This window comes from Mobula birostris, chromosome 6 (assembly GCF_030028105.1).
Source record: "Mobula birostris isolate sMobBir1 chromosome 6, sMobBir1.hap1, whole genome shotgun sequence".
NCBI lineage: Eukaryota > Metazoa > Chordata > Chondrichthyes > Myliobatiformes > Myliobatidae > Mobula > Mobula birostris.
In genome coordinates, this window is record NC_092375.1 from 81,116,599 (window position 1) to 81,141,315 (window position 24,717).

At 40.8% G+C, this 24,717-nt stretch overlaps 1 protein-coding gene across 6 annotated transcripts in view; it reads right to left on the minus strand.

The window, feature by feature from the left end:
• Positions 1-24,717, minus strand: part of LOC140199141 (ribosomal protein S6 kinase alpha-3) — a 139,527-nt gene that overhangs the window by 62,083 nt on the left and 52,727 nt on the right. For all 6 annotated transcript variants that reach the window (XM_072260728.1, XM_072260731.1, XM_072260730.1 and 3 more), the window contains 6 exons: positions 12,409-12,528; positions 8,278-8,359; positions 6,436-6,516; positions 5,277-5,356; positions 586-692; positions 398-435 (listed from right to left, as the gene is read on the minus strand). In XM_072260728.1, coding sequence (XP_072116829.1) covers positions 398-435; positions 586-692; positions 5,277-5,356; positions 6,436-6,516; positions 8,278-8,359; positions 12,409-12,528 — 508 coding nt within the window. The remainder of the gene's footprint in view (positions 1-397; positions 436-585; positions 693-5,276; positions 5,357-6,435; positions 6,517-8,277; positions 8,360-12,408; positions 12,529-24,717) is intronic.

The window sequence follows — 24,717 nt, forward strand, 5'->3', positions numbered from 1 at the left end:
GATATGTATATACACACACACACGTATAATTGAGTTGTCGGGGAAGCCAAGGCAGGGGCAAGAACTGGAGGGTGGAGGGAAATTGCATAGTCAGAACTGAGTTTTTAAGAATGGTCTAAAGGTGAAAGCTGGAAGGACTTAAAGACAATACTCCAGAAAATGCAACTAAATGCAGAGATACCAGCAGTAAGGTCCAACTTTTTTTTTATATAAAAACACCTTTATGTCCCTGATACTTGTATCATTACCAATGACTTCAACAAATTTTTTTTGTTATCTGTAACAATTCCATGTCCCCAATCACTCATAAATAACGAGGACAGTATGTTTTATGCTGTTACCAACTTATGATCTTTTCTAATGAGTAACAATCAGAAACACTAATGAAATTACTCACCCGTCAATTTAATATGGCCCTCTTCATCCAGCAAAATACTGAAAGGGAACAATTAAAGATAATTCCTTTAAATAATACTGCAAAGGTTCTTTTCAGGAAAAAGGAGAGGCAGAACTAATAACAATCAATCATGTGCAAAAAAGCTGCAGATCATACAGGGAAAAAAATGCCCAAAATAAACGACTTACTTTTCTGGCTTTAGATCTCTGTAGATAATTCCCAGACCATGAAGATGATCTAAAGCAAGTGCCAACTCTGCAAGGTAAAACTTAACATCCTCCTCAGTGAACATGACCTTGAGAACAGAAATACAGTAGAACATATTCACGTAGGAGATACTTTGAAGGTACATAAAATGCAAGAAAAATATCTTTGGATAAACATCCAACAATTTTTAATCAATTTTACATAACCCTGTCCGTATGAAATGACAAATACTACCCTGATAAGAAAATCTCTACTCTAGACCAGGGGTTCCCAACCTGGGGTCCATGGACCCTCTGTTTAATGGCAGAGATCCATAGCATAAAAAAGGCCGGGAACCCATGCTCTAGTTACAAGAGTATGCATTGAACCTTGAGTCCAAGAACACTATGTAAAACAATGTACCATTCAGTCTGAGATGAAAAAGGAACCAGAATCAAGCTTGGGTGTGGAGTGGTTGAGGGGTTAGGGAGAGAATTGCAATTGATAGGAAGATTAAAGGGTTTTTTTTAAACTGAGATCTTTAAAGGAGAGTAGCAGCAAGGCAGAAAATTGTATAATGTACTGCCAAATAACTAAATATTTTGCAGTCAAAACTGAGATGGATATTGGGAGGTGCAAATCACAACACTGTTGAAATTGAAGGAGATCATTAGAAACATGGGCTTGAATAATTTGATGAAGAGCTTTGGAAGAAATGAACAGAAAAGGAAATGACTTTCCAAATGTTTAAGTAGATGGGCAGAGAATGATGGCTTGTAAACCCAGGTACACAATAGGCTAATAAAAAATACTTTTTTCTCTCCATTATCATAACAGGCTGAAAGGACATTTATTGACAAATCTTAGTTGTGAACTAACAGTTTAGAGATTTTCATAATCCAAAAATAAAAGCCTTAAGCTAATTAAAAAAATAGGATGGAAGAATAGAAACATATTCCTATGTGGAAGAAATAATTAGAAAAATGGTCAATAACACAAAAATGATACTCATTCAATTATGCCTTCTTGGTTATGTTTTGAGGCAGCCATTTAAGGCCATGCTTTACCAAAATTGCCCATCTCATCTTTTTAGCGAAGAGGCAAAGAGTCAATTATAAAAAAGTACAGCAAAGAAACAGGCCACTTGGCCCATTTAGTTCATGCTAAACCATTTAAACTGCCTACTCCCATCGACCTGCACTGGGACTTCAGCCCTCAACACCCCTACCATCCGTGTACCTATCCAAACCTCTCTCAAATGAAACCAAGCTTGCATGCAATCACTTGTGCTGGCAGCTTGTTCCTCATTCTCATGACCCGAGTGAAAAGGCTTCCCCTCATGTTCCTCAAACTTTTCACCTTTCACCCTTAACCCATGACCTCTGGTTGTAGCCCTATCCAACTTCAGTGGAAGAAGCCTGCTTGTAGTTACCCCATCTATACCCCTCAATTTTGTATACCTTTAACAAATCTCCTCTCAATCTTCTACATCTTAAGGAGTAAAGTCCTATACTATACAATCTTTCCTTATAATTCAGGTCCTCCATACCAGGCAATGTTCTTGTAAATTTTCTCTATATTCTTTCAACCTTGTTAATATCTTTCCTGTAGGCAGACCAAAACTGCATACAATACTCCAAATTAGGCTTTGCCAATGTCCTATACAACTGAAACATAACACCCCATCTCCTGTACTCAATACTTTGATTAATGAAGGCTAACATGCAAAGAAAAATTGTTACAACCCTATCTACGTGTGATGCCACTTTCAACAATTTATGGACTAGTATTCCCAGATTCCTTTGTTCTACCATACCCCTCAGTGCCTTATCCTTAACTGTGTAAGACCTGCCCTGGTTGGTCCTACTGAAATGCAACACCTCGCACTTGTCTGCATTAAATTCCATCTGTCATTTTTTTTAAAGCTTATTTTTCCAGCTGGTCCAGATCCCACTACAAGCCATGATAGCCTTCCTTGTTGCCCACTACAACCCCAATCTTGGTTCCTCTGCAAATTTGCTGATCCAGTTAACCACATTATCATCCAGGTCGCTGAAATACATGAAAAACAACAGATCCAGCACCGATCCCTTTGGCATTCTTCTAGTCACAGGCCTCGAGTCAGAGTAGCAACCATCTATTACCAATCTCTGGCTTCTCCCACAAAGCCAATGTCTAATCCAAATTACTACCACATCTTAACACCAAGTGACTGAACTTTTTTGACCAACCTTCCATGCCGGACCTTGTCAAATGCCTTACGAAAGGGGATAGGAAAAAAAGCTCGTCTACATAACCATTACCATAAACTTCTTACAGACTCTGCCATGTAACTTCACGGCAAAGAATCAAAATAGATCAAAAGTACAGTTACTTAGATAGTTACTGGAAAACTCTCTTGACCCCTCTGGACAAATGAATTCTTCCAATGGATGTACTGGTCTTGTGGAATCCGAGAAGAGTGGTTACACTGAAATACAATTTAGCATCCCATCTGCAAGGCAACAGGTGGAGGGTGTGGCAGTCAATTCCAGAGTCTGGAGTCCAAGAAACACTGTCAGTGATGGAACAATTAAATACTCAGCTGACCGTAGGGATGGAAAAGATTTTAGATAAAACAGCCGATGGAGCGATTTGAAAACATATGAAAATAAAAAAAAACATGCACAGTAAGTCAGCTCTGGCTAGAAGGTTCAGCATCCTTCTAGAATGGAAAGAGAAGAAAATTAAGAGTTCCTACACCTGATATTCCGGTGGGTTGGATGATGGGATGTCAGAAAGAGAAGTAATGAAGACTTGAAGTAGCAACGGTTGCATGAAGATAAGCTAAAAAAGGACAGTCATGTGATTTTTACACAGGTGAATGCCTAATGGCCTGGTTCATCGCAGAGAGGTTTGGAAATTAAGTTTACAGCAGGAAATAAAAGATAATGTTGCTCAAATCTTCCAGTATTTACTGGAAGTATCTGCTCAGAATATAAACGCCAAATAGATTGACTAATCAGCAGAACTTGAATTGTTAAGTCTGGTGTGGTTGGAAGCTGATGTAATGTTTTTATATATCTTAGCAAAGAGGGGACATAGACACGCAAACAGCTAAGAATAGATCCTGGGGAAGTATAAAGGCACTCGCAGGATAGGGAAGTCTTTGCGGGCACTTCTCGGCCTTCAGAGAGATGGATAGACATAAATAGAACCAGGCAGGGGCTGCCTCTCTCATATAGATAGTTCAGGAATTGAAGAAAAGATGTTAACCATAACAAGACTGAATAAGAGTGACTGGGAGGCGTCAATTGCAATGATCAATGTCACATATATAATTTTGATGACAGCATTTCAGGACTTGCATAGGGACATCCAAATTTGTACAAAGGGACAACGATATTTAGATTTCTACTGGTATTTCTGAGAAAAAGAATTTCAGGATGTATATTGTATACATTTCTGACATTAAATATACCTTTTGAACTCAGAGATTTACTCAAATGTCTTTCAAACAGGAGGCTGAGAGCTTCAGTTTTATACCCAAGTAGTCCCTACCTTTATTTCATTTTCAATAACTAGAAACAGAAATCTACAGCACAGAACAGGCCCTTCGGCCCACAATGTTGTACTGACCATGTAACCAATTCTAGAAACTGCCCAGAATTTCCTTACCGCATAGCCCCCTATTTTTCTAAGCTCCATGTACCTATCTAAGAGGCTCTTAAAAGACCTTATTGTATCCTCCTCTACCACCTTCGCCGGAAGTGGATTGCACACACCCACCATTCTCCGTGCGACTCCAGTTCCCCTTGCACAAGTGACATCAATGGATCTGGAGTTGAGAGGGTGAACAGCTTTAAGTTCCTCGGTATACACGTCAGAGGGTCTCACATGGTCTGTACATACCGGCTGTGTGGTGAAAAAGGCACAACAGCGCCTTTTTCACCTCAAATGATTGAAGAAGTTTGGTATGGACCCCCAAATCCTAAGAACTTTCTACAGGGGCACAATTGAGAGCATCCTGACTGGCTGCATCACTGCCTGGTATGGGAAGTGTACTTCCCTCAATCACAGGACTCTGCAGAGAGTGGTGCGGACAGCCCAGTGCATCTGTAGATGTGAACTTCCCACTATTCAGTACATTTACAAAGACAGTATGTAAAAAGGGCCACTGGAAGGATCGTTGGGGGCCCAAGTCATCCCCAACCACAAACTGTTCCAGCTGCTACCATCCGGGAAGCGGTACCGCAGCATAAAAGCCAGGACCAACAGGCTCCGGGACAGCTTCTTCCACCAGGCCATCAGACTGATTAATTTATGCGGATACAATTGTAGTTTTATGTTATATTGACTGTCCTGTTGCACGTACTATAAGCTACTATAAATTGCACATTGCACATTTATACAGACGTAACGCAAAGGTTTTTACTCATGTATATAAAGGATGTAAGAAATAAAGTCAATTCAATTCAATGAATAGCAACACACATCAAAGATGCTGGTGAACGCAGCAGGCCAGGCAGCATCTATAGGAAGTACAGTCGACGTTTCAGGCCGAGACCCCTCAATTTTGTGAAGTCACCACCTGAAGTAATTTCTTATTGAAGCATGGGGAGAACTGTTGTCTATATTTCAAAGCAGAGCAAGACCACTGGTCTCTGTCTACTGCTACTTAGAAAAAAATGTACTGAACATCTGAAGTTCTTACCTCCTTGGACAGCCGTGTAAACAAATCACCTCCCCTGAGAAAATCCAACAGAAGGTAGAGCTTCCCTTCAGTCTGGAAAGCTTTGAAAAGATGTTAGTTTTATTATGGGCAAGATTTAAACACTAGCAGTGAAGAATTGAATTAATAAAGCATTGCTCACAACCTCATAATATCTCAAAGCCATAACATTTTTCAAGTGCAGTCACAACTATGAAACAGGAAATGTGACAGGAAGGTATAATAAACAATAGACTGGACCTTGTAGCCAGTGATGAAAGCAAGTTGCTTACAATTTATTACTTTTATTGATACCCAAAGATTTTCAGATAGCTGATCAGCAAGTTATGGTAATGACGGTACCTATCTGGTAACACAGCCGCAAGACCTGGTAGTTTCTCAGCAAGATGACCAATAGAGAAAACTCAGGCTGAACAATCTTACTAAGAAACTAAACAAGGGACTGCAAGCTACACTTCAATAAAATCTTGGGATCAAAATGTGGCACTGGGGGATAAAAATGACTAAATATGAATTTTAATTCGGTACCCAACAATAATTAAAAATATAAATGCTGGAAATGTCACCAAGTTAGTTTTCAATGCCACAAGAATTTCATGAAAATAAAAGAAATACTTTCACATGAATAAACACAGCTGACCATTTTCTGGTAAACATTTATTGGATAACTGCTGGTTATCCATGTGCAAATAGGGCACTTTTGCAGCCTTTATGGTTATGCCAGGTCTGTCAATGTGTCAAAGAAATGCACTGGAAAGAAAACTTCCAAAGTCTGATATTTCACAGTCCAAATGCCAACTGAAATTTGTCTTGTGTTAGATTGCCTCAACATTAAAAATCCAAGCCAAAGATAGGATAACTCTTTAGATATTCTACTCAGCTGCAAATACCAAGAGAGCTGGGATACAGTTTACTTGTCACTTTTCTATACTCTCATAAGCCATATTTCATAGATCTGATTCTAGATAACCAAAGATTAGTCATAAAAATGGAAACCACCTTAACTTTTAAGTTCATTTTGAAAGATTTCAGAATGCAATTACTTTCAGCATCTAATGACAATTAGTCATTTGATTAATTAATTCCCAATATATTTCAAGGATATTGCAATTAGTCTAGTTTAAAGGACAAAAAAACTCACCATAGTGTAACTTGACAATAAATGGATGATTCACTTCAACCAAGATGTCACGTTCCATTTTAGTCCGAACACGATCTCTTACTATGATGAAAGTGTAAAGGAAGAAAGAGTTTCAAAAGCAAAGTTGCTAGGGGCAGCAAATGTTGTCCCATTAATATTAAAATATTTTGTTCACTAAATTAGTACTGATAGATTAATACTAAGCATGCAAAATTTGTAAAACGTACTTAAATATTAAGCTGTCTTTTCTAATGCTGATTGAATTACATTTTTTCCACTTGATGCATAGCATTTAAATGTTAGTCATATTTACATTGCAGAGATACACAAAGATCATGACTCAACTCAGTATTATCACGCTGTCAGGCAAGCGCTTCTAGGACTTAGACCCTATACTAATGATGATATTGCTTGTGAGACTTAAAGGGCAACTTGCATATGGAAACATTCCTATTATCTGTGGCCTCTGCTTTTCTGTATGAAAGGTCACAAATATCAAGAAAAATTAATGTTACGTTGATTGGGTTACAGCTTCATTGTTTATCCCTTCTCTTTCTTGAATAGTGACAGCTCTCCAATTCTCTGATGCCATCTCTATAGCCCAAAAAAGATCTTAAATGTTTGATCAATGCATGCTTATTTTAAATTTTAGATTTAATTCTACCCAGAGCAAATCAATTCATAATCTTTTGTAATGCCATTTATCCAGTAGTTTTGTACCATGAATTCTCATACAACAGGCAAATGTAAGAATATTAAATAATTCAAAAGTAAACACTAAATTGAATTTGGTACATCAGATTCCAATGCAATTCTGTTCATAGTCTTTCTCCCACCAGCCTACAGCACAATGCAACCCACCTTCAGTAACTCAAACGTGATTACAAGTTGCAGGTATTTTTGGGGGAAAAAAATGCAAAGCTCTAAACAACGCCTGTCTCAACATGACAACTTTTGTTTAACAGGCCCATCTTCCAACTAACTTCTCGTATTTTCCAGTGTCTTTAAAGTTATTAACAGAATCTTGCATATCTCAAGTTTCCTGTGTTTAACTTCTATTTCCTTTATCACTGAGAACATTGGCTTTGGATGCTCTCATTTGTGTCTGAATTATTACCTCTGGCCACGCAAAACTCTTGGAATGACTTTGCAATTAACCTGTAGCTAAGTCAATATATTTTATCATGCTCTTCATTCCTTCATTTATGTTCACAAGCTGCCTTATTTCTTGCGCAACATTTTTTGTTCCCTTCAATTGTAAAATGTCCTGTCAAAGCACACAGCAAAAGTCTGCAATTGTTTTGCTACACTATTTTAAAAGTGTGAAGTTGATTTTATATTTCCATCTCCGTACTGCTCTTGGTGGATCAGAAGTCAGTTCTACAAATTATTTAAGTGGCACAGTCAAATCCCAGCCAAACAAATAATTTTTTCATTGTATAGCGCTGCACAGGAAGCTGACTCAGGGCAGACACTGTAAAATTATTGGTTTATGTTTGCTGGACAGTTAAGTACAATATATCCCGTGAACACAGGCTGTGGGGATGTCATGCAAAGAATCAAGCCCTAACCTAGTAACTTCTAACTAATGTAAAAATTTACTAAAATAAACTAGTCACATTCCTGGGATTTTAAGCATAGAAGTTCTGCAATTCACTTGTTAGCAATGCTTCAACTTTACTGGAAAACCTATACAACGTTTATTCAAAACAGGGGAGTGTGGGGGTAATCACATCAGAAAGTTTTGTTAAAGCATTGTGAACAGGGTGGTGCTGTACAATAAGGTGATCCACTCTGAACATCAAACACTCAGAAGTCATATTTAAAGGAATGAAAAATCACCTTTTAATGTAGCTTTTTTAAGCACCTTCATAGCATAAAGATGCCCAGCATCACAACCTTGCGTCTTTCTAACCAGAAACACCTAATTGCAGAAAACAAACATAATTTAGAAAACATATTTACATAACAGCTTGAATGTAAAAACAGTTGAAGGCATAATTGGACAGAGATTGCCACAAAGTCATCAACCAAAACCTGATCAGAAAGGCATTTTTCAAGATGAAAAAGAGAGATGGGTTACTGCAGGGAAATAAAGCTCTTGGGACTACAAATTCTAAAGGCACAGGACATTGGTGAGTGTCAGGGGTCAGGAAAAGCCACATTCAAAGTGGAATAATGAGAATAGCATAAGATGTAAACCAAATAAAATTAAAGAGCGCCTATAGATGCTGGAAGTCTTAAAGAACAGAAAATGCTGGAAATATTCATTAGGTCTGGCTATATCTGTGGAAAGAGAAACAGAACTGAGAAGGAAACAAAAGTCTGTCCTATCCTCATGCTCCTTTGTCTGTTCATAAACTTTGGACACATGGAGCCGGGCCTGGTGGGAGTAGGATATTGGAAAATTTCCCAATATTCATACTACTGAGCAATAGTCTATCCAAGAGGAATATGGGGTGCTGGGAGGGTGGGGAGAGGATCTCTCACAAGATGAAGCCAGGATATGGTGATAATATATAAACAAAGATATCTTAGCAATGAGTGAGTGGAAGCAAACTAAAAAATGTAGGAGCTACAAAATAAAAAGCAGGGAAAATGCTCAACAAGTTCTATTGGGCATACCCTCCACTCCAAGAAAACAAAAGGAAAAATCAATAAACAAGCTGTGCACAATAAGGTGCTATCTGTGGAAGTGAACGCGAGTTCCCCATTGCTGGTCACTTTAATCCTCCACTCCACTCTTATTTTGACCCCATGGCTACAAACCAGCAGTGTAATGGTACATTCGCCACTTGTCTGAAGGAGTGAAATACAAAATGCTCAAAATCTCCTAAGGATTTGTCTTCTGAAGTGGACAAAGAAAAGTTTCCCAAAATATTCTAATGTTTCTGTCATTTGTAAAATATCAGAAGTTCCTGAGTTTTTAAATAAACATTTTCACCCTGAATAAGATGAAGTTGAATTTTAATTGCCATGCAACTACAAACGGATATAGCCAAATGAAAAAGCATTCCTCTAGGACCAACAGTCACCCACAGCTCAATGCACATACAAACACGATGGCAGTAAAACATACAGTCACAAAAAAATAAAAAGCTCAAGTCCCTGAGTCTCATGGCCTATAGATTGATGGTGCTTGGGCTGTTGTCTGGGAGCCACATTTCTGCAAAAACAAGCATGCAGCAGTCCTCATCACAAGCTAGTGCAGCCACAGATCAATGCAATCCAGCTCGTCTTCAACTAGAAAGCAGCACTGACAGGAAGTGACAGCCCCTCACCTAGTCCAGATACCCATCGCACAACACCACCTCCTCCCCTCTGTTGCTGCAAACTAAGACAGTGTGTTTCTTTGGCATTGTTTAAAGCTTTCAGGTTTCATCACAATTCCGCTGTAATTTTACGAATGAGACAAAGCCACTTCAAACTGCAATCTCAAGCAGCAAGATACTTTGGACATCTCGGATATTATCGTGTCTTGTTTTCTCTGTAGCAAGCAGCCAAAGTTTTAAAAAAAATCACTTCAGCTGCTTTTCCCATTCCCACACCAACCCTGGCCTTCTCCAGTGCCATGCTGCCCTTCAGCCACATACACATCCAACCTGGGTTGTTTCTTTGCTGATTCATCTTTCCTATTTCATTTCCCCACCTGGTTCTCTCTGCCCACTGCCCCAACCCCATAACATAAATCTCCTCTCCCACTCCCTTCCCCCCCATATTTGGCTTAAACCTAACCCATTAATGTGCACTTTTTCCTTTCCCCACCCCCACAAATAAAATCTGGTTTATTCATCATTTACTAGCCTCTGCCTCACTCCTCCCTCTAACTTCTATAGATTGGTCATCTTCCTGTACAGTCTCAGTCCAGTCTACCCAGATGCCACTTAAAACTAATGGAAGGACTCAGTTGGTCATTTTTTTTGTTCCAATAATTTGTTTACTTTACTCTCTAAACAATTTCTGAACTCTTATTTTTTTTCCACTGTAATGTTTGCTGACTTTCATTGAATTATCTCAACCTTATTTTCAGTTCTGCTGTGGCAGTACAGATGGAACATCTATACATCACTGCCTTATTAAACCCACAATTTTTAATCACTCAGAATTTCCTTCCACAGCAAGGTAGAAATGATATTTCTCCAGCTAAGGTAGGAGGTTGAATCCTGCTGAGGTTAAAGGCTTCTCTAACTGCTCACAGTAGCGTTAACAGTTAGTGCAACCCTATTACAGCTTGGAACACTGGAGTTTGGAGTTCAACCCTGGTGTCCTCTGTAAGGTCCTCCCTGTGGAATGCTTGGGTTTACTCCGGGTGCCCCAGTTTCCTCACACAGTCCAAAGACGTACCAGCTAGTGGGTTAACTGGTCACTGTAAACTGCCCCGTGATTAGGCTGTGGTTAAATTGGGGGTTGCTGAGTGGCACGGCTAGTAAGACCTATCACACACACGCTGTGTCTTTAATTTTTTTTGCATGAGCTTTTACAAAATTCATTTGTAGAGTGTGGTTATTTTAAGATTAGAATTACTGCCAAACAAGCATACAATTTGAGAATAAATTACACTTGTGATAAAACTGACCAAAAATAATACTAATGAGTTGTAAGACTTCAGAGATGCTATCACTATTATAAACATGTTAGAGCTAGATCAGCACAAAGTCATGCACAAGACTCTCAAACAAGAGAAAATCTGCAGTTACTGGAAATCCAAGCCACACACACAAAATGCTGGAGGAACTCAGCAAGCCGAGCAGAATCTATGGAAAAGAGTACAGTTGACGTTTCGGGTCAAAACCCTTCAGCAGGACTGGTTTGTTCATTCATCCAACATCCAATGTCAAAATTACTGTTAAAGACAGCATTACACATCCAAACAACTTGTGGCACCCCTGAAAGTCCAGCTTCAGCGATGCATAATCTTCAGTGAAATGTCACTTGAAAACATTTTTTTTTAACTGTTTAATACCAGATCATGCACAGCTCAAACAGAAGCAGTAAAACCAAAATTCAGATAAATTAATGTATCAACATTTCAAGCAATTAATTTCTCTTTTATGCTCATTTTAACTTCTGGGTGCCATTTTTCATCAATAAAGCTTTGAGCTCTTCATTACCCAATCATTCAAATTGCATTCTTTGTTTAGGCTTTCACAATTTGGAGTCTTTAACATAAAATACTTTAATGATTTCTCAGCTAGCATCTCAAGCCATGTTTGGTGCAAATGTGTTTTATTCACCACATTTCTCCACAAACTCAAAATATTTGAAAAAATCAGTTTATTCTCCAAAATTTCCTTAACTTATGTTGAATTAAGGGTGAAAATATTAAAAATCAAAGCTTTGTCGAATATCTAATGAAAGGTAGAATTATCTACTGCTTCACTTCTCTAACTTCATGCCCAAGTTCAACTCCCCACAAGACACTACTAATCATTAAACCTGCAGTTTTTACTTGTTAGGCAAATACTTGTTAGCTGTCCAAATGATGATCTCTCAACAGAGAATCTCGAGAGCTAACTCAGCAGCGTTTCAGCAGACAGTACATGTGCAAAAAAAAACTTCAGTAACCCAACTTCAATTTTGACCCCCACTGCTGTCTGCAGAATTTGCAAGTTCCCCATGACTGGATGCGTTTCCCCTGCCTGCTCTGGTCTTCCCTTATCCAAAGGGCATGTTGGTAGGTTAATCAGCAACAGCAAATTGACAATATTATAGCTTCATGTCAGATGAATTCACTGTGGGGAGGGGGTGGTATTAATGGACTTCTATGAAAGACTGGCAATGAGAAAAATTATTAATTTATTAATAATAGGGCAAACTGTCTTCTCTGTTGAGAAAAAATACAATTACCAAATATTGAAAGAATCACAGAAAATTGAATGCTGTATAAACAAGAAAATTTAGAGAAACGATTCCACATCTTTAAAAACATTATTTGTACATTAAATATTTTCAGGCTAATTTTAATTCCTTTACCTTTCCAAAAGATCCTTGCCCCAGAACTTTAAGTATCTCAAACTGTGAAGGGTCCGCCTTTTCACAGCCTTCTTTAACAAGGCACGTAATTGGTATCTCCTGCTCATTTTCTTCATCTTGCTAGAAGGGATGAAACACAAACATTCAGCTGTATCCAAGATTTATTCATCAAATGAATGACATAACTGAAGTTACATTGATGCAAATAATTGACAGGGCAATATTTAAAACACTAGCAATGTCCTTAAACAAGAATTTAGGTCAATTTTATTTTAAGATATGCATTCCAATTGTCTCTATGAAGGAAACACCCTGGAAGCAGATACTGTTGACTATCTATATTGATAATCATTACCCACTTATGCAATTAACTCCTTAAGTAATAAATGTTGGCATTTCTGGCAATGCCCACAACTTCTAAATTATTTTAGTGTCCTGGGTTATGTTAAAATGCCAAAGTTTACATTAAGATTTACCCACTCTGCTGATGCACTGGGCAAAGACCTTTAATGCCTGTAGGATGGCATCCATCATTAAGGACTCTCACTAACTATATGTCCTCTTGCCATACTACCAGAGCAGAGCTACAAAAGCAGAAGCAGTTTATTCCTCTGCCAAATTACTGAACGGTCCATGAACATTCCTTGCTATTTGTCCTTTGCACTATTTTATACTGTAACTTATCTCTTCCACTGTACTGCTGCCACAAAACAAATTTCATGACACATGCAAGTGATAATAAATTTGATTCTGAGATTTTGCTCTCAACGTAAAGCTATACTCCAAAGAACAAAAATGGCAAAAGAGCTTGGAATCAAAGAGTATGGCTTTAAATAATTCATAAAAGACAAACAATTTAAACTTTTACAACTTCATTTAGATATAAAGCATAGTAACAGGCCCTTCCAGCTGAATGAAGCTGTGCCACCTAGTTACATCTATGTAACCCAGCGGTCCCCAACCACCAGGCCGCAAAGCATGTGCTACCGGGCCGCGAGGAAACAATATGATTTGGCGATATGACTCAGCTGCACCTTTCCTCATTCCCTGTCATGCACTATTGAGCTTGAACGCATGTGAGGTCATTACGCACGCGTCATCCTTGTCAGTGCTGGGAAGGAGATCAACTCCTAGAGCTTGCAAATGACGGCCAGCTGAGAAGTATGTTTGACATAACATCTCTGTCGGAATTCTGGATCAAAGTCAAGGCTAAATATCCTGAGATAGCCACGAAAGCACTGAAAACATTGCTTTCATTTCCAACATTTTTCTGCGAAGCCAAGTTTTCTGCATTGAATGCAGCGAAAACTAAATTGCGGAATAGACTGGACATAAGGAACCCCCTTCGAGAATCGCTGTCTCCCATCACCCCTCGATAGGACCGTCTTGTTGCAGGGAAACAAGCCCAGGGCTCCCACTGATTCAGCGATATTGGTGTGTTGCAATGATTTTATATGTTCATACTGAGAAAATATGTGCTTTGTGTTTAATATCCAAACGTTACTTAAAATGTTAAGATGCTATTGACTTACTTAAATAACCATATAATAATTACAGCACGGAAACAGGCCATCTCTGCCCTTCTAGTCCATGCTGAACGCTACTCTCATTTAGTCCCACCGACCTGCACTCAGCCCATAACCTTCCATTCCTTTCCTGTCTATATACCTATTCAATTTTTCTTTAAATGATAAAATCGAACCTGCTTCTGCCACTTCTACTGGAAGTTTGTTCAACACTTACTTGAAGCTCCCCTGTCCTCCCCTGATAATTGACTTATCACTATATTCATGCGTGGAAAATATGCGCTGTGTTTAATATTAAATTCGTTAGATAAACCCTTTTAGAAACTTTATTGAGTGTATTAGCCACCTATCACCTATATTTCGGTCATGATTAACACACACACCCCCCCCCGCCCGAACAGAATCGCCGAAAACGATTTGTAGGAGGAGGGGGAGAGGAGTTTAAAAAAAAAAATAAAAAAAAATAAATCAGTAGGTCACGCATGCGCTCTGGTGCCTGCGCAAGGCTTCGTGGTCATTGTAGTCTTTCTCCAGGTAAACTCAAAGTATTTGACTGCTACCCTTGTCCATTGGCAACCCTACCCCCCAGTCGGCCAGTCCGCAAGAATATTGTCAATATTAAACCGGTCCGCAGTGTGAAAAGGGTTGGGGACCCCTGATGTAACCAAATAACTTTCTAAGCCATACGTCTGGAATGTGAGCACCCAGAGGATCCCACAGGGTCACTGGGGGAAATACAAATTCTTTACATACAGCAGCAAAGCCGAACCTGAGTCGCCGGCACTTTCAAGATATTTTGATCTATGGTGCCAAAGCTCAATGGAAAGCCACATCTTTACGCTTTTTAAAAAGGCTGTGATTTCTAACAAACCACCTGGTACTATTGTAATACATAAATACAATCAATGAAAGCCCGTGGACTAATTTGCTGCTATTCAAAACTCTGAACCACTATCTACCCAGTATTCAATGACGAGAAGAGCACAAAATGCAATTTGTTGTTCATCCCTCATTCTGCTTGGCCCCTTCCAAAATCCATTCATTTCTCCTGCAACTCCACAGCAAAATTATGGATCAACCAGTATCCAAGTGGATTCCTTCCATCTCTTGAAAGCAGTTAGCATGATGCACATTCACAAGCTTGTTACTTATAGGAACCATTATCCCATCCTGTCAACTTGGAAACCACAGACTTCCTGATGCCAAAGAGTAAGCAGTAGTCAAATTATTTAGTCCATCTTTTTGCTTTGAGTTCTTTCCCCTCTGGTCATTACATTTCATTCTCTCACTGGCAAGTTGTACATATGTTTTTTATTGTGTTCTATCGCTGAGCAGCAGTGAACCATCTGACTGGCCTATCAGAGTTCTCTTTGGGAACTCTGTGGGGAATTTCTCTATGGGGAATTTTAATATGAAAGTGGATTGGGAAAGTCAGGAAGGTACTGGATCTCAGGAGAGGGAGTTTGTAGAATGCCTACGGGATGGCTTTTTGGAGCAGCTTGTCCATAAACCCACCAGGGGATCGGCTGTTTTGGATTGGGTGCTGTGTAATGAACCTAAGGCGATTAGGGAGCTGGAGGTAATGGAACCCCTTGGAAGTAGTGACTTGATCATCATCTCTGATCTGGCTATTGTTCACGATTGTACTTAATAAAAAAGAAATTGGAAAGGCACCTTTTCGACTGTATATTCTTTAAATAAGATATATTTGGTCAGATATTAAACTCACCAGTTATGCATCAAATCTGGCTGCAACGTCCTAAGTATAACTCTTAAAAATGCCCTACTGCATTACATTTCTAATGTTTGGATTATATGGCAATTTTTTGGGGGGGGGGGGAATCACTCCACAAGAGATGTGAACAGGAAATTTTCTTTAGAGTAATGTAGAATTTGTAGATTACAAGTTACAGCTGGAAATAGAAAAAGCGTGTCAGAAGGAAAATGTCAAGATAATTATGGGGAATTTTAATATGAAAGTGGATTGGGAAAGTCAGGAAGGTACTGGATCTCAGGAGAGGGAGTTTGTAGAATGCCTACGGGATGGCTTTTTGGAGCAGCTTGTCCATAAACCCACCAGGGGATCAGCTGTTTTGGATTGGGTGCTGTGTAATGAACCTAAGGCGATTAGGGAGCTGGAGGTAATGGAACCCCTTGGAAGTAGTGATCATAACATGATTGAGTTCAGTTTCAAATTTGAAAGGAAGTTGGTATCAGGTGTATCGATATTTCAGTGCAACAGGGGAAATTACAGTGGTATGAGAGAAGAACTAGCCCAAGTCAATCGGAAAAGCTAGATGGAAGGACGGTAGAGCAGAATTGGATGAAATTCCTACAAGAAATAAGGAAAGTGCAGGAAAAATATATTCCAAGAAAAAAGAAAATCATGAGTGGAAAAATGGCACAAATGTGGCCAACGAGAGAGGTTAAGGCTAAAATAAAAGCAAAAGAGTACAAGGAAGCAAAAATTAGTGGGAAAACTAAGGACTGGACGACTTTTAAAAAATTACAGAAGGACACTAAGGAAGTCATTAGGAAAGAAAAAATGAATTATGAAAGGAAGTTGGCAATTAGCATAAAAAGGATACTAAGTTTTTTTAAATATATGAAGAGTAAAAGAGTGACACGGGTAGATATAGGACCAATTGAAAATGATGCTGGAGAAATTATAATGAATAACAAAGAAATGGTAGAGGAACTAAATGAGTATTTTGCATCTCTCTTCACAGTGGAAGACATTAGCAACATACCTGATTGACAGAGGTCTCAGGGAATAGAATTAGGTACAGTCAAGATTACTAGAGAGAAAGTGCTTGGGAAGCTTAATGGACTAAGAATAGATAAGTTTCCCAGACTGGATGAGATGCATCCACGGGTTCTGAAGGAGGTGGCTTTGGAAATGATCTTCCAGAAATCAATAGACTCTGGCATGGTTCCGGAGGACTGTAAGGTCGCAAATGTAGTTCCGCTGTTTAAGAAAGGAGGGAGGCAGCAAAAAGAAAATTACAGACCTATTAGTCTGACATCGGTAGTTGGAAAGTTATTGGAGTTGATCCTCAAGGACAAGGTTATGACAAGGTAGGCCCAAGCCAGCATGGTTTCATGAAGGGAAGATCCTGCCTCACCAACCTATTGGAATTTTTTTGAGGTAATCTCAAATAAGATTGACAAGGGAGAGGCTGTGGATGTTGTGTATTTGGATTTTCAAAAGGCCTTCGATAAGGTGCCGCATAAGAGCCGCTTAATGAAGTGAGAGCCCATGAAATTACAGGAAAGATATTGGAATGGGTAGAGCATTGGCTGATAGGCAGAAAGCAAAGGGTGGGAATAAACTGATTGGTTGCCAGTTACTAGTGGTGTTCTGCAAGGGTCGGTGTTGGGGCCACTTCTTTTTACAATGTATATCGATGATTTAGACTATGGATTAAATGGTTTTGTGGCTAAATTTGCAGATGACACCTAGATAGGTGGAGGAGCAGTAAGTGTTGAAGAAACGGAAAGGTTACAGAGAGACTTGGTCAGTTTAGGAGAGTGGGCAAAGAAATGGCAGATGATACAATGTTGAGAAATGTACAGTTGTACAATTTTTGGAAGGAAAAAATAATCGGGCAGATTATTATTTAGATGGGGAGAAAATTCAAAAATCAGAAGTGCAAAGGGACTTGGGGTCCTCATGAAGGATACCCTAAAGGTTAACCACCAGGTTGGATCGGCAGTAAGGAAAGCGAATGCTATGTTGGCATTCATTTCAAGAGGAATGGTGTATAAGAGTAAGGAGGTGTTGATGAGGCTCTATGGGGCACTGGTGAGACCTCACTTGGAATAGTGTGCAATTTTGAGCCCCCTATCTTAGAAGGGATGTACTGATGTTGGAGAGAGTTCAGGGAAGATTTACGAGGATGATTCCTGGAATGCAGGGGCTAACATATAAGGAGCGTTTGTCGGCTCTTGGACTGTATTCATTAGAGTATAGAAGAATGAGAGGGGATCTCATAGAAACATTTCGAATGTTGAAAGGTGTTGAAACTCTTCTTCCGCCGGCTCCGTCTTCGAGCCTACTTCTTCGCCAAGGACTCTCCCACCCCCACCGATGACCACTTCTCCCGTCTTCAATCCTCCTCCTCTTCATGGAGGCCCCGCTCTGGTCTTCTGCCTGCTCTGGATCTCTTTATTGCTAACTGCTGACAGGACATCAACCATCTCGCCTTCACCACACCTTGCTCCCATTCCAACCTCACTCCTTCCGAATGCTCTGCTTGCCATTCCCTCCGCACTAATCCTAACCTTACTATAAAACCCGCCGATACGGGAGGGTGCTGCTGTAGTCTGGGGTACTGACCTCTACCTTGCCGAGGCACAGCGACAACTTGCTGATACCTCCTCTTATTTACCCCTCAATCATTACCCCACTAAGGAGCACCAGGCCATTGTCTCCCACACCATCACCAACTTTATCAGCTCAGGGGATCTCCCATCCACTGCTACCAACGTTATAGTTCCCACACCACGCACTTCCCGTTTCTACCTCCTACCCAAGATCCACAAACCTGCCCGTCCAGGTAGAACCATTGTCTCAGCTTGCTCCTGCCCTACCGAACTCATTTCTGCATACCTTGACACTGTTTTATCCCCCCTTGTTCAATCCCTTTCCACCTATGTTCGTGACACTTCTCACGCTCTGAATTTTTCAATGATGTTAAGTTCCCTGGCCCCCACAGCTTTATTCTCACCATGGATGTCCAGTCCCTATATACCTCCATCCCCCACCAGGGATGTCTCAAAGCTCTCCGCTTCATTTTTGATTCCAGACCTAACCAGTTCCCCTCTACCACCACCCTCCTCCATCTTGCGGAATTAGTCCTTATCCTTAATAATTTCTCCTTTGGCTCCTCCCACTTCCTCCAAACTAAAGGTGTAGCCATGGGCATCTGTATGGGTCCCAGCTATATCTGCCTTTTTGTTGGCTTTGTGGAACAATCCATGTTTCAAGCCTATATTGGTATCTGTCCCCCACTTTTCCTTCGCTACATCAACAACTGCATTGGCGCTGCTTCCTGCACGCATGCTGAGCTCGTTGACTTCATTAACTTTGCCTCCAACTTTCACCCTGCCCTCAAGTTTACCTGGTCCATTTCCGACACCTCCCTCCCATTTCTTGATCTTTCTGTCTCTATCTCTGGAGACAGCTTATCTACTGATGTCTACTATAAGCCTACGGACTCTCACAGATACCTGGACTATTCGTCTTCTCACCCTGTCTCTTGTAAAAATGCCATCCCCTTCTCGCAATTCCTCTGTCTCCGCCGCATCTGCTCTCAGGATGAGGCTTTTCATTCCAGGACAAAGGAGATGTCCTCCTTTTTTAAAGAAAGAGGCTTCCCTTCCTCCACCATCAACTCTGCTCTCAGATGCATCTCTCCCATTTGACACACATATGCTCTCACCTCATCCTCCCGCCACCCCACTAGGAATAGGGTTCCCCTTGTCCTCACTTACCACCCCACCAGCCCCGGGTCCAACATGTAATTCTCCGTAACTTCTGCCACCTCCAACGGGATCCCACCACTAAGCACATCTTTCCCTCCCCCCTACCCCCCCCCGCTTTCCGCAGGGATCGCTCTGTACGCGACTCCCTTGTCCATTCGTCCCCCCCCCCAATTCCTTCCCACCCATCTCCCTCCCAGCACTTATCCTTGTAAGCAGAACAAGTGCTACACATGCCCTTACACTTCCTCCCTCACCACCATTCAGGGCCCCAGACAGTCCTTCCAGGTGAGGCAACACTTCACCTGAGAGTCGGCTGGGGTGATATACTGTGTCCGGTGCTCCTGATGTGGCCTTCTATATATTGGTGAGACCCGACGCAGGCTGGGAGACCTTTTCGCTGAACACCAACGCTTTGTCCGCCGGAGAAAGCAGGATCTTGCAGTGGCCACACATTTTAATTCCACGTCCCATTCTCATTCTGATATGTCTATCCACAGCCTCCTCTACTGTCAAGATGAAGCCACACTCAGGTTGGAGGAACACCACCTTATATTCCATCTGGGTAGCCTCCAACCTGATGGCATAAACATTGACTTCTCTAACTTCCGTTAATACCCCATCTCCCCTCCGTACCCCATCCCTTATTTATTTCTCTCTCTGTCCCTCTAACTATAAGTCCTTACCCATCCTCTGGGCTCCCCTCCCTCTTTCTTTCCTCCCTAGGCCTCCCGTTCCATGATCTTCTCCCTTCTCCAGCCTCGTATCCCTTTTGCCAATCAACTTTCCAGCTCTTAGCTCCATCCCTCCCCCTCCTGTCTTCTATCATTTCGGATCTCCCCCTCCCCCTCTCAATTCTCTTACCATCTCTTCTTTCAGTTACTCCTGACGAAGGGCCTTGGCCCGAAACATTGACTGTACCTCTTCCTATAGATGCTGCCTGGCCTGCTGCATTCACCAGCATTTTTGTGTGTGTTGCTTGAATTTGCAACATCTGCAGATTTCCTCGTAAATGTTGAAAGGGTTGGACACAGTAGATGTAGAAAGGCTGTTTCCCTTGGTGAGTGAGTCCAAGACAAGAGGCCACAGTCTTAGAATTAGAGGGTATCCATTTAAAACAGAGATGAAGAGAAATTTTTTTAGCCAGAGGGTCGTGGATCTATGGAATTCGTTGCCACATACAGCTGCGGAGGCCCAATTATTGAGGGTGTTTAAGGAGGAGATTGATAGGTATCGAATTAGTCAGGGTATCAAGGGATATGGGGAAAAAGCTGGAAATTGGAACTAGATGGGAGAATAGCATAGCTCATGGAGGAGTGGTGGAGCAGACTCGATGGGCCAAATAGACTACTTCTGCTCCTTTGTCTTGTGATCTTGGTGGTGTATAATCTTGGACGAAGCACTTAAAACAGAGATGAGGACTTTTTAAAAAAAACATTTCCAGGGCTTCAAATCCATGGAATAGATGGATTCTGGGACTTCTGAGGAACTGAGGATAATGGGAAACAGTCAGGAAAAAAAAAAATAGGTTGAATTGTATCTGAGACAAGCTGAAGGTCATTTCACATCAAACTTCTCAAATAATTTAAAACATCTAAATCTGAGAAACAATGAAATTTCTGACAGTGGCTCCACAGTAAGGCCTCAGCAGTATGGCACCTTAAGGCCACTCATTGTTTGCAACTAATTCTACACCCTAGAACCCCTCTTCACAAAATACTAGGTCATCTTGGTCTGCACATCCAGAAACAAAAGATTGTGGGCAGGCACCATCTGTCTTTTTTGATGGGTGGATGCAAAAGGGTGAATCAAAAGACCAGGGTCCAAGATAGAGTTCTTTGAGAGATAAATTCTCAATTATATTAAGCCCTGGGACAGATGTACAAAAAAAGACATTCCAAGGGACTACTTGTTCTTGGGGTTCCAAGTTTTATGTCATCTCACACATCCAGTTTCTGCATACTTGGACCATACTTTATGCACATACTCACACTGGAAAAACAACAAGAGGTCCATGACTACTCTTGCAACTGTGGCTAACAATAGCTCCAACATTACTGAACTAGAATGCAGTCATTGCCCTTCTGCCCAATAGGGACAGTGATGCTCTCCCTCTGCCTGAATTACAAGATCTTTTTCTCAGCCACCTGCTTGGCCAGTGTCTGTTCACTTGTTCCACTCCAACCAGTCCTTTACAGTCTCAGTCAAGACACAACCACAACAACCTGGCCATGGACCCAATCCAAGAGAGCTGGTCTGTCAGTTGCCTATCGAACATTGAAGTAAATTTAAAACATGACAGATCTTAAATATCTTTTCAGGACTACATGTTTGAATTTGGGCTGATTTCATGGCCCTGATACGACCTCAGCATGCTGATCACCATAGCTCGTTAAAGTTAGGAGTCCTTATTAGCGCCCTTTGCTTTTGAGAGTTGGGGGTGTTTGCAATGGCCAACTTTGCTGGCTATATCCCACCCATGTAAAGTCAAGTGCTGTGCACAAGGACATGTGAGGATGAGGGCTGATGGCCCACTTGGTCAGCTCGTCCTCCAGGATGCACAAGACCTGGCAAGTCTGGAGTTTGAGGCATAGAATTCAGGGTACCAGAGTAGATACCAAAGATCGAAATCTGAAGGTTGCTTGCAAGTCCGGAGGTTGAAATCTGATGGCCAAAGATCTGGGTTTACAAGTCTGAAGTACACTGGGGAAGTCAGAGGACCTTTATCCACAAGTCTGCTGGAGTCACGGCAGCCTGTCCTGGGATTGGAGAACTGTCTGTGGGTGGGTGGGAGAAAATGGGCTTGTTTTGTTGTTAATTTGCTCATTGTGTTTTGTATTGTTCTGCTGAACATTGTGGGCATGTACGCTGGCACTGCAATGTGTGGCAATACTTGTGAGCTGTCCCCAGCACATTCTTAGGTTGTGTTGGCTAACACAAACGATACATTTCACTGTATTTTTTAATGTATACATGGTAAATGAATCTTAATCTGAATTATGTAGACTGGCACAGTCCCAACAGGCTGAATGATTCCTTCTGTATCATTAGCAAGGCAAGTAGTTCTGTATTTTCTTCAAAAGAGTTAACAGATTTGCTCTGTGTGGCTGGTCATGCAGATCAACCTCTCTGTGCTGTTCATATAGTCCTTGCAGTCACAAATGGCAAACCAACAGGAGCCAGAGGCAAAAATCACCAACTGATTGGGGAAACGTGACAAATTGGGATGTGTCTGTCTCTGCCCTTGCTGGCACAGGAGGGAGCACCAGCTACCAGATGTAGGGTCAGCCTGAACAACAGAATAGTGAGTTGCACAAAACTAAGCAAATGCCTCTCATAAATCCCTCATTCTTGGTGCCTTGGACACACAAAAGGGAAGCAATCTTCATTCTTGGGAAAGAAATACTTTGTTTTTCCAAAATGGTACTGTGGAATCTTTCTCAATCACCCAAAAAAAAATCCACTTGCAATCTTGCTGTTGTTTGTAGGAGATAACTTGAACAAATTGGCTGCCATATTCCCTATCTTAAAACTGTATTCACAATCTGAAAACTAACTTTCCTGGCTTTAAATTAATTAAAATGGTACATCCTGTTGTAGACTAAAAATACAAAAACTTTGCTTTCTGAATAACCTGGTAAATATAAAGCACTTTACGATTACTTCATTTATATTGCAATGTACTAGAAAATATTACTTAAAAAAGGATATTTGATACTAAATATTTCAAACCTCACTGGAGAAAACTGAACATCAATGTCAAATGCCCAATGTAAAAAGCTGCAAATGATTTTGTTTGTGAATATATCATGACCTTACTGCAAGAATAGTGTAACTGATACTCAGAAATGATAGGATCCTCGACTTCCTAACTGGAAGACCACAATCTGTGCAGATTGATAACATCTCCTTCTCACTGACAATCAACTCTGTCGCACCTGAGGGGTGTGTGCTTAGCCCATCTCTATACAAACATGACTGTGTGGCTAGGCATAGATCAAATACCATCTATAAATTTGCTGATGATACAACCATTGTTGGTAGAATCTCAGGTGGTGACGAGAGGGTGTACAGGAGTGTGATATGCCAACTAGTGGAGTGGTGCCGCAGCAACAACCTGGCACTCAACGTCAGTAAGACGAAAGAGCTGATTGTGAACTTCAGGAAGGATAAGACGAAGGAACACATACCAATCCTCATAGGAGGATCAGAAGTGGAGAGAGTGAGCAGTTTCAAGTTCCTTGGTGTCAAGATCTCTGAGGATCTAACTTGGTCCCAACATATAGATGTAGTTATAAAGGAACCAAGACAGCTGCTATACTTCATGAGGAGTTTGAAGAGATTTGGCATGTCAACAAATACACTCAAAAATTTCTATCAATGTACCGTGGAGAGCATTCTGACAGCCTGCATCACTGTCTGGTATTTGGGGAGGGAGGGGGCAGGGGCTACTGCACAGGACCGAAAGCTGCAGAGTGTTGTAAATCTAATCAGCTCCATCTTGGGTACTAACCTACAAAGTACCCAGGACATCTTTAAGGAGCGGTGTCTCAGAAAGGTAGCGTCCATTATTAAGGACCTCAAGCACCCAGGGCATGCCCTTTTCTCACTGTTACCATCAGTTAGGAGGTACAGAAGCCTGGAGGCACTCACTCAGCAATTCAGGAACAGCTCCTTCCCCTCTGCTATCCAATTCCTAAATGGACATTGAACCCTTGGACACTACCTCACTTTTTAAAAAAAATATACTGTTTCTGATTTTTGCCCATTTTTTAATCTATTCAATATATGTATATTTTAATTGATTTACTTATTATTTTTTATTTTATTATTTTTTCCTCTTCTATATTATGTATTGCATTGAATTACTGCTGCTAAGTTAACAAATTTCATGTCACATGCCGGTGATAATAACCTGATTACAAGTAAAATGCTGGTGTTACAGTTTTTTCAATGTGACAGCAAAATATAACAAATGTGGAGATACAACCAGAGAATGAATTTCAAACACAAAGTGCTGGAGGAACTCAGCAGGCTAGGCAGCATCTATGGAAAAAAGTACAATTGATGTTGTTTCGGGCCGAAACCCTTCGGCAGGAGTGGAGAAAAAAAGGTGAGGAGTAGATTTGAAAGGTGGGAGGAGAGGAGAGAGAAACACCAGGCCATAGGTGAAATTTGGAGAGGGAGGGATGAAGCAAAGAGCTAGGAAGTTGATTGGTGAAAGAGACAGAAGGCCATAGAAGAAGGGGGGGGGGGGGCAGGCAGGCAAGGAGCACCAGAGGGAGATGATCAACAGGCA